At 37.2% G+C, this 16,581-nt stretch overlaps 3 protein-coding genes across 3 annotated transcripts; 1 reads left to right on the forward strand and 2 right to left on the reverse strand.

Annotated features, from left to right (window-relative positions):
• The first annotated feature begins 485 nt into the window (after positions 1-485).
• On the forward strand, positions 486-11,564 carry LOC107189507 (calcineurin-binding protein cabin-1-like). The gene is made up of 14 exons (XM_015578048.1): positions 486-693; positions 1,061-2,619; positions 2,696-2,863; positions 2,926-3,114; positions 3,182-3,387; positions 3,423-3,511; positions 3,594-3,718; positions 3,789-5,051; positions 5,127-5,502; positions 5,773-7,194; positions 8,869-9,032; positions 9,240-9,507; positions 9,585-9,731; positions 9,805-11,564. The coding sequence occupies exons 1-14, from the start codon at positions 610-612 to the stop codon at positions 11,497-11,499; spliced, it is 7,755 nt and encodes a 2,584-aa protein (XP_015433534.1). The 5' UTR covers positions 486-609; the 3' UTR covers positions 11,500-11,564.
• Positions 7,267-13,948, reverse strand: LOC107189506 (inosine-uridine preferring nucleoside hydrolase-like). Its single transcript, XM_015578047.1, has 8 exons — positions 13,866-13,948; positions 13,504-13,667; positions 13,214-13,417; positions 12,923-13,135; positions 12,721-12,833; positions 8,015-8,186; positions 7,673-7,926; positions 7,267-7,578 (listed from the first exon to the last, which is right to left on the reverse strand). The coding sequence occupies exons 2-8, from the start codon at positions 13,661-13,663 to the stop codon at positions 7,267-7,269; spliced, it is 1,428 nt and encodes a 475-aa protein (XP_015433533.1). The 5' UTR covers positions 13,664-13,667; positions 13,866-13,948.
• Positions 13,949-14,307: 359 nt separating this feature from the next.
• On the reverse strand, positions 14,308-16,238 carry LOC107189486 (regucalcin-like). The gene is made up of 6 exons (XM_015578025.1): positions 16,099-16,238; positions 15,506-15,693; positions 15,207-15,416; positions 14,903-15,115; positions 14,711-14,823; positions 14,308-14,650 (listed from the first exon to the last, which is right to left on the reverse strand). The coding sequence occupies exons 1-6, from the start codon at positions 16,209-16,211 to the stop codon at positions 14,420-14,422; spliced, it is 1,068 nt and encodes a 355-aa protein (XP_015433511.1). The 5' UTR covers positions 16,212-16,238; the 3' UTR covers positions 14,308-14,419.
• Between the last annotated feature and the right edge of the window lie 343 nt (positions 16,239-16,581).

The following is a 16,581-nucleotide window of genomic DNA, read 5'->3' on the forward strand; positions in this document are numbered from 1 at the left end:
GACGCAGAAGCTAGAAGGTCCGTGCGCATGCGCCAACCGTAGCGTCCCGTGCGCCGATCCCCGATTACCGCGCAGCACAACTCAGTAGTAGGGGAACCGACTGGTTGTGAGAATGTTAAGGACTGTGTCGTCCTTACCGGTAACATTTTAATGGGGTTAGGCCTCTATTAATTGATCGAAAAACAGTTTTTATCCGTAATGCGAAAGTTAGTGAGTGTTCTTAAACACAGGAAAAATGTATATGTGTGTTTCGAAAGATATAGGAGGATTACGTGTGGAATATCATTGAATCGATATATCGCATTAACAATCATTAGTTGTGTGTTTTAGTGTGTGTAGAATTAGTTTGTGGTGTTTTTAATTAATTAATTTTATTGTGCTACGTGTAGTATGATGAAAAGTACTTGTTGCACTATCTACGACTAAACTCCCAAGTTGCTAGCCAAACAGTACCATTCTCTTGTCGTTAGATGGTACAATGAGGTGATTGTTATTTGCTCTCGAGTTGAGTTGTAGAGTGGGATCGTCAGTAACATGGCGGCGTTGAAAAAAACCGGTTGATTTGTTGATACTTTAAAGAGACGTGCAGATTCCGAAAAAGTTCTGAAGATGATAAAAATATCAGCGTTGAACGAGGAGTCGAGCGAAGAAAGCGAAGAGGAAGATGTACCATCGATCACGAAAGAAGCTCAAGTAAGTGGTAAAAATGGTTACTTCACTTTTAAGCAACATAACCTACCAAGTTGTAATCCGCTCCAAGAAGCTGATGATATACATTACACTACAGATGGAATAATTTAAGTTTAATCGTGTAAACAATTGCATGACACGAAAAGAAAGAAAGTATTTTTGTACCATTTCCGTGTTGTATAATGAAAAATCGAGTTTTATGATAAACATTCAATTTTTGTGGAACTACTTTGGTATATGAATGATTTTGTTAAATATTATTGTGAATATTTTTTGTGTTTAGGGTGGTTCAGATTTATTATTCATTAATAGTAACATATGTACCAGTGGAATTGAGGTAATTCCATTAATATATAATCATCTGTTGCAGGAACAAATAGCTTTCACTGAATATAACAAAGCCTTAGTCTTCTTAAAAGAAAGCAAACAGGAAGATGCTCTAAATATTTTTAAAGATCTATTAGAAACTGAACTGTTGGATGAGGTAGAAAAACCTGAGGTACCAGATGGAAGGTCTAGGCCACTGTTGTCATTGAAATATTCTTGTTTCAAAAATATTGCTGCTATACAAGCTGCATTGGGAAACTACGATACAGCTATAGAAAATTATTGGGAAGCAGCAAATTTAGACGATACGGATGTAACATTATGGTATAGAATGGGTACATTAGCTATAAAAACATCTAATTTGGAATTAGCTTGTTCGTCCTTTAAACAAGGCTTAAAATGTAATGCTAATCATTGGCCATGTTTAGATAGCATGATAACTGCCTTATATGCTGTTCCTGATTATATGAACTGTCTTTTGTACATTTCTATGGCGTTAGAACGTGATCCTTATTATGTGAAAGGTCTAGCTTTCCGTGACAGAATATTCAAAAACATTCCATGCCTCGAGGAATGTTATAAATTATATAATAGCAATTGGCAACTAGATCCACCGTTATACACCGAATACGATCACGTATTGGGTGATAAATTATTAGCAGAAGCAAAAGATATTGCTGAAAGATGGGCAGAAGCGTGTAAAATAGAATTTACTCCAAAACCATTACCAGAATTAAACCTAAGGAAGTCCATAAAGAACTGCACCTGGTTGGAACTAGGTGAAAGTTTACTGGATATGCATAGATACATTACGGAAAATGATTTAAGTTTTGTTAGTAGAATTAAGCTAACAGTTCTTAATCCAGAAGAAGCGCTTGTAAAAGTAAATACCGAAGAAGACATCCATGGAGACAACTGTGCGAGTACAGATCAAAATTTACTCGAGAATGCTCCCGTAAAGGATGAAGATGATAGTGAAAAGTTAATAAAAATGGACACTGATGAAATAAATTTTCCGTTCGAACCATTAGACGACAGTAACGCAGATAATGGTACCGATATTGTAATGGAGGCTGAAACGGAAGACGACAAGAAGTCTGATTCCAGCGATGTACAGATAATAGAGGATGATGATCCATTGAGAATTTCGGACATAGAACAGGGAATTTTGGAACAGAATCGGTTGAAAAATGATTCTGAAGAGCCAAACATGTTCGAAAGGGACGAGAATGAAGGTAAATCACATTCTGAGAAAGGCCTAGATGACGTCTACAACACTGGAAATGAAACGCAAAATGACAAAGTTAGCGATAAAGATAGCAATAAATCTAGTGAGAAACCATACGAGAAAGATTTGAAGAAAATTGAGAAAATACAATTGAAAGCAGATGAGAAATCTAACGAGAAAAACGAGGGGAAAGAAGAAGTGCAGAAAGTGAAAAAAAGACGTAGGAGTGCTCTTTGTTTTTTACAGCAATGGGCTTGGAGTTGCGATAGTATGAGACGATCGGCAAGAGTAAGAAGTTCAAACAGAAGGGAAGCCGAAAGGGACGACGTACAATTAGAGGAGACTCTTAGAAGAATATTTCCTAGCACTTTATTGTACGTGTTTATAATGATTTCTGTTCGTTTAAACTTTGTCTAGTTTTAATTGAGTTTGTAATTTTTAATGTTTCAGGCCAGATTCGGTGAAACTAACCAAAGACGATCCTTCTAGAAGTATGGATGACTCTATGGACACGATGGACTTGTATCAGCTGTTTAGCAATCAAGAAAATAATAGTAATAATGCCACAGAGATTGTGAAAAGTTCTGAAAGTTCGAAATCACCGAGTCCTGACAGAAGGTAATTCACGTTATTGAATGTTCGATGTGTATCCTTGCAATTACTGAGGTTCTTTTCTACAGTCGACAGCAAAATTATTTTGGTACAGAGTTCGAAGCAGCCGATGTAAATATGTTTATTACCGAACACAGTGGTAAAGGTAACCTGATGATAATCTTAGCAAAATATACTGAATTCTTATGCATTAAATGGGATCAAGAATGGCCGAAAGGATTGTCAGAAGTATATTTACAAGCATATTCGTTTATGAGGTATGAAAAACAAAGGAATTTCATCTGGAAATTAGCTAGTAAAGTACATTTTTTTGTTCTCTAACAGAGATCACATTCCTCATCCATCTCCGTTCGAAGAAGATGTAAGCGACAATATTTTAAAATTGGACGCTGAAATGACTTTATTATTCGGTGAACTTCATACGGATAAGTGGTTGAACAATAAACCAGACATCGTACCTTCTTCAACGTATGATTTCTTTTTTATATATATTACTAGATGTATTATTCATTTGATACGAACAATGCTTTGTTTTAGATTAAATAAACTTGGTACAGGAATGCAGTATTCATATTAGTGAGGGTTCTGTGGCTTAAAGCTAATATCTTTTTGTGTCAAGGGGATACAGATATAGTCATTGAAACGTTAGAATTAGTGAGTAACTAAAATACTTCATGTTGATGTGTCAACAAAATATTTCTTCCGAAAACGAGGTGAATGTTACATTTCTTTTCAGTTATTGAATCACTTACAAGAATTAGAGAAACAGAATCAAAGTGTTTATCTGAAATTGTCCAACTGTAAATACAATTCCCAGATCAGTATTAAAATTGTGGAGAAAAAATTAAAATCTATTCAAAGGTATGTATGTTCTTCGACAACACTTTACATATTGACGTACGGAGTTCTGAGAGATGATTTTTAAATACAGGGGACAGAAACTAGGAGAAATCCAACACTTGTACGACGAGAAAAAATACGCCGAATTAGCCTACGTGTTACAAGACACGTTCAAATTTGCGAAACAGGGAAACAAATTTCTGTCCGTTAGCGATAATATAGTCGATAGAGTACAGCAGTTGTCTATGCTGTTGGATAGTTTGTGGCATCTTCAGCAGTACGAAGAATGTTACGTGTGGGCCGAGGCTTGTCTAAGTGAAGCCTGGCAGAATTATTTGAACACTACCGACGAAGCTGAACAAAAGAAATGGACGGGTTCGGTTTTAATGGCGCTCGAGAAGCTAGAGGCTTGCACGATCGAGGTCAGCACTTTCGTTCTACGATACCTGCCGGAGACTCGTCTTTCCAGATTGGTGCAAAATTTAGTTCACATTGTGTGCAATCAGTTAGACGTGTCGGATACTACCGTAGAAATGCCACTCGAGACTGTTCTCCCGTGGATTCTGTTGCATTACATTTTACAATACAAGGAGGACAAAGAAAGAGCAAAGGTCGAGTCGTCGTACAAGAACAGACAGCACAGTTCCAACTATTCGGAATCCGAGGACGAAGACGAAGGTGTTCCAGCGTCTGTCATGATTCTATTCATTGCTCACGAATTTATGGGCAGACATTCGTGGTGTTGTTACAACGAGGCGAAACTTTTGTTTTTCACATTAAATTTGGTCATTCCGAAATTAGAAACGCCACAATTCGCCGGTATAAAAAGTAAAGTCTCGAAGTATCTAGAACAAATATTTTACTGTCTCTACGGCCACTACAACAAAGTGAATAAAGGACGACCGAAACACATTGAGGATCATGGGGTGCCTCAGATGAAAATGACGTGGGAAGGAGCGCAGTTGCTGTTCGATTTTTACAAACCGAAGCAGATACCAGAATTTTGCTCCCCTAGATCGTTGACGATCAACGCCGACACAGAGGATTTATTTAAACGGATAATAAAATTAATTCCCCCGGAAAGCGATCCGAATCAAGTGATCGAGGAAATGATGGCTTATGCAATGGGCGAGCGTGATACGATGCCAACGGTTAAGAAGCCGTTGCCACATTCAATGTCCACTATTTATTATCTGTTGGGTGATTTCTATTTCAAAAATTGTAAATGGAGCGTGGCAATTAGATACTATCTGTTAGATCTTTGCTTTTATCCGACGAGATTAAGCTCTTGGACCGGTTTAGCAATGTCGTCGGGTACTGTAATAGAGACTTGGTTAAACAAGTATAAACCCATGTAAGTATCGTTAATTATATTCGATTATTCATTGTAAAAAAAAAATTGTATTAATGTATTTCACGTTATATTTAGAAACGAGGATAAACTCTTAGCAAAAGCAAAATTAACTCAGTCCAGCTATAGACACGCCGTCGAACTGGATTCTTGTAATCACATCATATGGACGGAATACGGGAACTTCGCCTATGGTGTTCACTCGTTCTGTTCGCGATTGTTGAAGCAGGAAACTGACACGTTGAGTATGGAACGATTTGAGATTTTAGAGACCAGGAAAGAAGAAATGTTAGAAATCGCGAATCAATGTTTCCAATCCTGCTCTCGCTTATTCGTGGAAATGAAAGATGGACCTATACCCCACGATGAAAGATGGCTTTACCAGTACATGCTTGGAAAGGTTGCGGAGAAGAAAAATCAGGATCCTCCTATATTTTTAGAACATTATGCAAAGGTGCGCGCACGTATTTCTCTTGCAGTTACTGCATTTACCTTTCATGCACCCTCACATGCAAACTTGGCTTCCACTAGGGGAAATTCTAATGTAATGGAAAGTCCTCCTATCACTTGGTCTCGGAGTTATTGAAATTTCTACCAAATTAACATTCGGTTCAACATTTATTTCAGTACTTGAAATAAATTTTACCAAGTGATAGAGCCTTTTTCTTACGTCACGTTTTCCCCTAGCGAAGGCCGTGTTTCATCATTCTATCATTGATTGCAGGCTAGCGAGCTGCTGTACCATAATAATGCCCAGTATCCACGTAGAATAAGTCACAAATGTCCGCAACATCTCTCGGTCGAGGCGTTAGAAGTACATTATCGGATCCATGCGAGTATATTGAAGTATCTCGAGCAACACGAGGGTAAACCATTAAAGAAATCGCTGGGGCAGCTGCTGCAATTGCATCTCGCGAAGTGTGCCGATGGACCCTTTATGAAATACAGCTCGAAATTGAACGACAAGGCCAAGGAGGATGGGCTTTTCACCGGGAATAAAAGCAACGGGAAAGATGTGGAGTTCCCTGGCGACGGGGACAGAGGCGTTGTCACGATTTCCCAGCGTTCGAACAGCATCGAGGAAATCGAGATAGTGGACAGAACGAACAAAGGTCTCTGTACGAGTCAGAAACTGGAAACACGGAAACGATCCCCCACCGACACACCCCAGGATAACGTGAAGAAAATAAAACTGGGCAATGTATCGCATTTACAGTTGATGCAGGATGTCGTGGCTTTGATAGACGACGTGATCACAAAGGTTTGCGATATGGTCTCGCAAAAAGAGAGAAAGGACGACAGCATTATGGTGTTGTCCAGCGACGAGAGTAACGAGTCCAAGTTGCAGAAGAAGAGACCGAAGACGAAAAGTGTTGAGAAAATAAAGCAGCAGCAGACTTCACTTGCCGACGAGAACAAGAAAGGTCCATTGAATTCGCTGAAAATTAATAATGTATTCGAGGCTGAGGGGAAGTCGGAGAATGTTCAAGATTTAATGGACGCGCTGATGAAACAGGCGATGGAAATCAGTCAAGAAACACGACAATCGACGCCTGAGGACGAGGATACTCGGAAATTCGATGGGAAATGGCTACAGAGCGAGGACTTGCAGTGTGGTAATAAAGAGACAAAGGATAAAACAGGGGAGAAGAAGAAAACTACTGCCAAAGAAGAAGTGACATTGAGCAGAAGAGGTTCTCAAGAAAGTACCACGACAACTCAGACAACCACAACGACAACGGAAACGAATAATTCCAGTTCCAGTAGCAGTGACGAATCGAGCAGCAGTGATGATAGTTCTGACAGCGATAGTTCCAGTGACACAGATAGCGACTCTGTTCCTGAAAGTGACTGTGAAAAGAAGAAAAAGGATTCTGATTTTGTGCAAAAGGAGGAACATATGACAGATGAAGAAGTGGCGACTTTAATAGCATTCTGTTTAGCTGGCCTAGAACAGTGCATTTTAAGGTTCTCCGAACACTACAAATCATTCTATAGATTATCACACTTCTTCTTTAACAACAGAACTGCCAAGGATATAACGAAGTGCAGGAATCTTTTATTGGACAGCTATAACTGTCAGTTTTATCGTGGGGAAAGCTTTCAGGGACTTTTTGCCGATAGAAAGAGCACTAATTTCTTCAGTGTAAGTACATTATCGTTTATTTCTTCAAAATATTTGCCTAACAAATACTACACTTGTTATCGTTTGATGAATTTAAGAAAACGCTTTCAGCAACATCTCTTGATAAGAAGCCACATTAAATTTTTGTACAATTTTTACATTTTGTGGTTTGCCGGTGAGATTAGTGTAATCTACAAGCACAGAGCCTCTAGCCATTCCATCGACTACGGGACTTACATTTGTTATTATAGATGCTTCTATAAGTTCTGGCCATATCATAACTGCAGCAGCCATTGGATCCGAGTCACTCCACGTAGTGGTGTCTGATAAACTAATTCGTTCTGCTTTATTTAAAAAATTCATTATAGTAGAATTCAATTTTCCCAATACGTTAGTGCGCCAATCCTGTTTAAAGAGCAGTTGTATTGTTACATGATATTTTCATTATAAGTTGCAGTAATTGGCAGATAATGTTTTAGTTACTTCTAGAAATAATTACCACAGATATGCCACTATTAATAAAAGTTTCCCATGGAAATAAAGTAATATTTGTATTACTGCGATTGAATACAATATAATTACTTTCTGGATCTTCATAAAAATTGAACTCAACATTCGGTAGAACATTGCCAATAGCAGACACACTGGAGCCTAGTATAATGTGTCTTTTCAAGTGTTTTATAAACGAAGGATCCAACGCCGTTGCTATAGCCGCATTTGTTAACGGTCCAATGCTTAACAGAGTTATTTGATCTACAAACAAATGCACAGAATATATTCAGACACAAATTCTGAGATGAATTACTATTCTTTTTATTGGACAATTTAATTGATATCCAACCTGGATATTCTTTTACTAAGTCTACCAGTGCCACAGCTGCATGTTTACTTTTATCCACTTTAGCAATAATTTTTTCTGTGAAGTTAAAGTCTCCCAAGCCATCTTGGCCAAAGTAATCGTGTGGCTTATACTCGTTCAATAATGCTTTCTGTGCTCCCTTATATACAGGTATCTGCACAATGCAGTGTGGAAATACCATTAAGTAGCACATATGTAATACTTTGTAAAAAGTCAATTATACTTACGTCACTTCTATTTGCAATTGTTAAAATTTTAAGTACATTTTCTGCTACATTGTCAACATACGTGTTTCCATATGTACAAGTAATTGCTACGACTTTGAATCCTCTGTATTCAGATTGAAGCATAAGAAGTATGGCCACTGCATCGTCAGCTCCTGCATCTGTATCTATAACGATTTTCTCGCTAGCGTTGATAGACCTTGCAAAAGTTTTTGTGATGAAATATATACCGTGTAAAGGAATTTAAGAAAAATCACGTTAAAAATGTAAAAGAAAGAAATAGAAGTTTCCTGATTTTTACCTAATACTGCACCATGCCAAACAAAGTGGAATTATAGCAATGTGCTTGGTATTTATCTTCATGTTCCCAATATTAGAAAAATATCCGGAATAACAGTTCCAAATTACAGAGATATTATCAATAATTAATAACGATGTATCTGTTGTTTGTAATTATTCTATAACAAGATGTATATTTCTATTTAGTTCCTAAATAGTATTATTCTTCTGTTGACACTTAGATCTGAGAATGGCTGTTATTATTTATACGCGTATCATACTGAAATTCCTTATCATCATCTATCTATGATAACTTTTATTTATCTTTATTAGGGTGTTTGGCACATACCAAATCGAGAGGTGGATAGACCTGGTAGTTTTGCATTTCATATGTCAAGATGCGTAACGTTACTCATGCAGGTACTTAAAGAAACAAATGATGGTCGAATGCTGATGCAATTGAGCGTGCAATTGGGGAAAATTCCAGAATCAGATAAGTATGTTATCTAATTAAAAAAACGATATTTTGTGTCCTTTAAACTTTTAGTATAAAAAATTAATGTTTTCACCATAAAACTTGTATATTATTCTTTTTTTTTTTTTTTTTTTTTTTTTTTTTTTTTTTTTTTTTTTTTTTTTTTTTTTTTTTTTTTTTTTTTTTTTTTTTTTTTTTTTTTTTTTTTTTTTTTTTTTTTTTTTTTTAGAAAATATCTACGTGATTCCGAAAGGGAGCAGTTGTCTCGTCAAGCATTGACACTCTGTTTACAGTCTCTTAGAACAAAGGTTCAATTAATGGGAACTGCCACCCCTGATTCCTCGTCTAACAAAACTCCCGACAGTAGAACCCAAGTACTTCTCGATACATATTGGGTGTATCAAAGAGCATTGAAAAGTTTTCAGACTAAAGAGCAAACCATACAAACACTGTCTGCCCTGCTAGTGGATACATACAAAACATATGTCGGCAATAAAGTAAGTTTGTGTTCATACAAAAAATATACAAATAAACCAAAGGGGAAATCACACTCATTTTAATTGTTCCTTGACAGAACTTGGAAGGAAACGTTCTAGAAATTGCTTCGAAATTCTGTAACGACTACAATTACAATCGCAAAGTTTTAAATAAATTTCTCTCCAATTTCGATAAACCCAGCACAGACGTCCAAGTACAACCACAAGCAACGTCTCCGATTCCTGTAAGTTTTACACTAATTTTTCTCTCCGATTTGCATACATGTTTTCGACACTCTGGATTAATCGATTCCACAGGTGGTCACATCTCAGTCTCAAATTAGTTCACCGTCGCCGCAGTCATCCCAGAGTCGGAAACCGTACAAAAATATAACATCCACGGGTCGACCAAGAGGACGACCACCGAATGTTAACAAATATTTACAGGCCATGCAGCAGAGCGGCCATGCGATGAATCAGTTCAACGCGAAAGCAAATTTCGCCAACTATATGGGGGCATCGGGGAATCGGTCCCTGATGAATCCGTATTTCATGCATCCATTGGTCGACCCAAATATACTGTCCGCAATACTAACTAGTGGTTTAAGCGGCAGTATGATGGATCACTTGTCAGCGATGAATTATTTAAATCAAATGGGAAATTATCAGGACATTCTCAGACAGTACCAGAACAATCTCTCCTCGTTATCGAACTTGGCGAGCGGTTTAAACAGTACAATCGCCAGTGCAACGAACATCAATACCGTGCCTACAATGAGCACTTCCAATATAAACGCCACTCCCAGTATGAATAATTTAGGTAACTTGAATAACCTGACGGTACAGCAGCTGTTGAGTTTAAGTAACTCAACGGCGAGCACTGCACGCGCCACACCTATGTACCAGCAGGCAGCTACCACGAAAACTACCACAACAACTGCAGCATTGGCTAAAGATAGACCTAGTATATCTATAACACCGGTGAACACAGTGCCACCTAAAAACAAACTGTCGAAACAAAATCCCCAAGGCGAGTCGTCCTCGTTGCCGGTCCAGTTGCCAAAGTCTCTGCAAATGTCGCAACCTTCGAAACCAGTTTTACAGCCACCGACCACTCAGGTGTCTCTTCTGAAGCCATCCGTGGTTCAACATGTGAAAACCAGCCCACCGAAACAGATGAGTGCTCCACAGATTCGAGTCTCGAAATCTCTGACCGAGCCCCAACCAGCGCACAATCCATCCTTGTCGCATTCCCCGTTAAAAAGTAACGTTACCGCGAACTCAACTGCGGCGGTGCCTCAGGTTGCACACTCGGTGGTGGGCCCGTCGATAAGCCTGAAGCAATCGTTGTCGATGAATGTTGCCCCTTCCCATTCGGGGACATCGCTGCAACACAAATTGCTGTCGAAAAAGAATTCCCAACGATCCTATACTCAGGCGAGCACGCAGAATCCAATCAGGAAGACGAAATCATCGAAAACAATGCCTCCACTGCCTAGCAACTTCTCTAATCTATTAAGCACGTTGCCTGGTAACTCGTCGATGACACAACCGCCGTATATACCCCCCGAGTTGAGTGGAATCTCCGTGAGCCCGATTAATCCTCAACCCGGACTGAAGGGTCCAAGTACGAAGTACTCTAATTACAAAAAGTCCACTGGTAAAACGAAAACGTCGGCTTCGATGGAGATATCGACACCGTTGCCGAATTCGTTCGCTCAAAGTACCACCTCCGCGGAGGCTCTGTCGATGCTGTCGCAGCTGAAGCAACATTCACATTTAGAGATCATACCTCAGCAGAAAGCACAAATGAAGTCGACGATGGAGTATCCAAAGAGTTTATCCTCTGGCGTGACCGTGGTCCCACAAAAAATGTCCGATCCTTTGAGACCATCGACCACGGATTGTATGACAATATATGATTTACCTAGAGGAAAATCGAGTAGTATTTCTAGCAAAAAAGGGGAGAAATCTGTTAACGACAGCGTTGAGATTATAACGTTGGACGACTGAGTCCACCAATTTTAATACTGAAGTGTCGACAATGTCTCTTTCCTTTTTCGTTGTCCGAGAAAGGTAAGAACAAGAATTTACATCGTTCTCAGTTTATGGTTTATAACGAACAACATTATATAACATCGTTACCATTGCGCGGTGTTTCATATCGATCGATGATGACTGAAATAGATTGCTAGCCTTCTCACTTTTGTGCCTAATGATATCATTCTATACTGGCTTTTTGATTTTCTCATACGAGAATAGATAATGATAATAATAATGGTAACAACAAAGTATATTCTAAATTATGGAAATAATCTATAATCGAAGGAAAGAACAATGGACATGTAACTCTTCAAACTTCAGCACGTCAGTGTCTGGATTATCATTCGCATTCATTAGTTTTTGGTAATAGTCGAAATAACACCAGCATACATAATAATGAATATTGGGTTTACATTTCCAAGGAGAAATGTTTTTACATACTAATGAAACAATATATTATTTTTCTACTGTGTACATTCAGCAACCGGTGAATTTGTTTTCTATGTAAATGTGAAAGAAAAAAGGAATGATAGTCAAGTGTAATTAAGTATTAGCCAGCCTTGTACATTTTCTAACGAATTATTTATAAGAACATCATTTCCAGTAAAACAAAATATACGTATATATATATGCATATATTTAAAATATCGTTTATTCGTGTTACGTAAAGAAGTTGAACGATCGTTTTTTGATGCGTATGAAATTTATTTCTTTTCGAACAGTACTACAAAGTATGATTGTTTATACTGTTTCATTGATTATTCTGGCAACTTAGTACTAAAGAATTGTAGTTTAAGAGAGTTGTACATATGAGAATATTTATAAGTTGCGTTTATAATACTTTCTGTGTCAGTTTAAACGAATTGGCAGGTAAACCCTGCACGCCCAGACCTTTAACTTCAAATACGTAGCCAGCGTATGGTTGTACCTTCAATTGATCCTCTTTCAGTCCCGTTTGCGCTGTTGTTACGTATAATACGTCGAGGTCAGTACCACCAAACGCAACACTGGTTATATTTGCGACCCCGGGAATCTTGACAAGACGCAACAATTCACCTGTTTCCGGTTTTATTTGAAGTACCTGCATAATTAAATATGTTTTATTTATAGAAACTTTACGTCAATTATATATTCTACAATGAGTGTTAATAACAAACAACAAGTTATCGTGTAGATTGTTATAATACTTACAGCACCTCCACCGTATACAGCTACCCAAATATTTCCAGACATATCGACTGTCATACCATCTGGAAATCCAGGAATATTGTTTTCCCGAAGATCGAAGATCGTTCTTTTATTAGCTACGAAAAGAGAATAATCGAAGATGTAACTTTATTTTACACAAGAAGTATTATATTATACGATGTAAGGTACATTGTACATTTCTTACAAATAACTCCTGTTTGAGAGTTGTAATTGTATGCCACTATCTGCAAGCTCGGTGAATCAATGTAATAAAGTGTGTCTTCGTTAAGACTCCAAGCCACTCCGTTGCTTATAGTTACAGGAGTTACTTGTGTCTTTAACACAAGATCATTGTCGATGCTATAGAAAGACCCTTTATCAGGTGGGAATTCTTCAGTTCTCGAAAGACTCATTGTTCCTAATAAAATTATTTTATTATATAGCACAAGAAATGTATAACAACACTTCAATGTTCAATTGTTGACATTCGACATACCACCCCATAACCTTCCAGTAGAATCTACTTTTGCATCATTCCACCTGGTTTCTGTACGATCGCCTACAGTAAGCAATGTTTTGGTTTCACACTTTGAAATGTCTTTTCCATCCCATGTTACCAAAACAATATCTGTACTGCTTCCAGCTATGAATTTATTAGGAACGCCATCAACAGGAACGATAAATCCAACTGGCCCATTTTCTAAATCATAAAATTCGTATACATAATACCATACAGAGTGAAGTAAAAAATATCAGAATGATACAGGTATAGATAATATAACTTACCTATAAAAGCAGATGTGAGTGTTGATGTAGAAGGATTGTATCTGAATAATTTTTGAGCAAATATATCAACAAAATAGAGCTGCTTAGAATCACAGTCCCAGTGTGGACCTTCCCCAAGGTTGTACGGCCCCAGTAGTGGTTTAACAGTCAATTCTGACATCTTTCTAATGAAGAATTATGTAATTAGAAATCATATGTATATATGATACAAGTGTAATATTATGTATATAAATAATACGCGTAATACAAAACTATACGCACGCACTATACATATTTAAAATAATATACACATCTTGTTTTAAACGAGAATACTAAATGCATATTACGGTAATGTTGAAGTAAAGAAGTATTTAATTACATACCACCACTAGTTGATCATTCAGTTGTAAAAGAAATGCACAAGAAATTTTATTTCTTGTGGAAGCTGGCGTTGTGCGTAGTTTCGTCTTACTAGACTTTCGTATATCTGCCATATAAAGAATGTTACACGATTACGTGGACAAGTCTTTTTTCCACACATGAGCACTTAAGGTTATCATAAGTGATTATAAGATACCTTATGCAACTATGGTGATATCATACTAAATATATCTGGTTCTGATATAAATCTAAACACTGATCAATTATCTATATGGTAACATTATAAATTACTTACTGAGGACATAAGCATCTCTGTTTTTCTATTGTAGCTTATCAAAATTTCATGTAAATTTTTATTGTTTTAATTTTGGAAATAATATTCCACTAATAACATTGCTGAATGGTATATTCATATTTGGAAAGGGAAGAAATGAAATAATTTTATTTAGTTTTGGGATTCTTTTTAATATTTACGAACATGTTAACATAGATAGTAATCGATGTAGAAAAATCTTTTTAATACACACAATACATTTGCAATTTCACCAGGAAGAAATTACAATTTAAATGAATTTGCTGCAAGGCCACGTACACCTAAACCATGTACAGCAAACACATAACCAGCATACGGTTCTTCCACCAATTTCTGTGCATTTAAATTACGGCTGGATGTTGTTACGAATAATGTTTCCAGAAGGGGACCTCCAAACGTACAACTAGTTACCTGTGTTACAGGTAGCTTCAGAAACCGAAGTACCTTATTAGTTTTAGGATCCACATGAATCACCTATTGATTAAGTATTTTGTTACTAACATGGTACATAAAAATTTGAACATTAATACTTACTCCACCCCCACCAAATAAAGCCACCCAAAGATTTCCATCTCTGTCTATGGTCATACCATCAGGTAATCCAGTAATGTTATTCTTTTGAAGATCAAATACGATTCTTTTGTTAGCTATAAATCATTGATATAATCATTGGTTATTCTGAATTTTCATATTTTATGAAATGAATTTACTTTAACAATTTCGTACATATAGTTCCCTGAATGGGCTCAAAATCGAATGCTGCTACTTGAAGTGTAGGTGTATCAATATAGTAAAGTGTGTTATCCTCAACATTCCAAGCTAATCCATTACTGTTTGTAACATTGGGTATTTCCTTCTTTGGTTTCAAGTCTGAGTCTATCCTGTAGAAAGATGCTTGTCCAGGTGTAACAACATCGTTAACTTCTGGCCCAATAGTGCCTACAAAGGAAGCAGAAAATATTGCAATGTTGTAAGTAGAAATACTGCAAAATTTCTCTTTTTTGTCAATGGATTTGTATTTTCAACATACCGCCCCAAAATCTTCCTGAGGAGTCCGCTTTTCCATCGTTCCATCTAGTACCCTTTCTATCTTTATCGACAATAGCTAATGTTTCAGGCAGAGATTGCGTGAAATTGCTATCACCATTCCATGTGATCAGAAGGAAATCAGTAGCAGAACCAGCTACAAATTTCTGTGGTTCTTCTTCAACAGGCATAGCAAATCCAACAGGACCATTTTCTAATAACAGTTACTAAATGAGTATCCACAGTTTGATTCGTTAATAATTTTGCACTAAATTAGAATCTATATGTAAATCATTAATTTACCTATAGTGATGCAAGAAAGACTTTTTGTTACCAAATTGAATCTACAAATTTGTTGCGCCTCGATATCAACAAAATAGAGTTGCTGAGTACGGTGGTCCCAATGGGGGCCTTCACTATGGTCAAATCGACCTACTATTGGTTCAATAGACAGCTCGGAGTTTTGTTTGGACAGTATGCTATTCCCTTCGCTGTGAACAAGCAAAAAGAAACAGTCTGTCAATCATTTCAGATGGTTGCCGTATATGGTTCGTTGCACGTTCCAGGGTAAAGAATTAACCGATGTCAAGGGCTTGTTCTCCTGGACGGAATAAAGTGGTTTTTGCACCACTCTAGAAGAAAATAATTGAATTTTGCCCGCCCCTTTGATGGCGGAAGAAAATTACATTGCCCCCCCCCCCCCCCCCCCCCCCCCCCAATGTATGAAATTACACGCATAACATAAGCCCTAAAGCGGTGAAATGAAAATATTTTGTAACGAAAATTTATTTGTTTGGTCGTATGCTAAATTAAATAAATTTGTTATATGACATTAATTCGCAGGCTTCAGAGGATACGAGGTATTACACGTTATAATACGAGTACCTTTCACTTACCCGCTGTGCACCAATACAGCGATGTTTATTAGTCCAAGAAGGAAGATATTACAGGAAAAGATTTGCATTTTGTTAGAATCGCTGGACACGAACGAGTAGAAAGAAACAAGCATGGAATTACGAAGCTATGTTTCCATGCGAGAAGGTTCAAAAAAAACTTCGAAGTGAGTCTCTGTCAGTAGTTTACACCTTATATACCCTACTGTTAGACATCGCGCAAAATACTGTCGTGTTCGACCGCGTTATTTACAATAATTTGTGCTAAGCTGAATTTACGCAACAATGTGCAGTTGCTTATAATAAGAAAACGTTACTGTGTCTCACATTTCTAGCTGTCCGGCCAATGTCTTTTGTGTTGAAATTTTTTATTCTTTTTATTAAAACATAAGTATTTGGAGGAAACAATAGAGAACTTTTTCTTAGACTTATAGATTTCTATTCTAATGATTTAATAAATATATACTATATATTTAATAATCGCAA

This window comes from Dufourea novaeangliae, unplaced genomic scaffold (assembly GCF_001272555.1).
Source record: "Dufourea novaeangliae isolate 0120121106 unplaced genomic scaffold, ASM127255v1 scaffold163, whole genome shotgun sequence".
NCBI lineage: Eukaryota > Metazoa > Arthropoda > Insecta > Hymenoptera > Halictidae > Dufourea > Dufourea novaeangliae.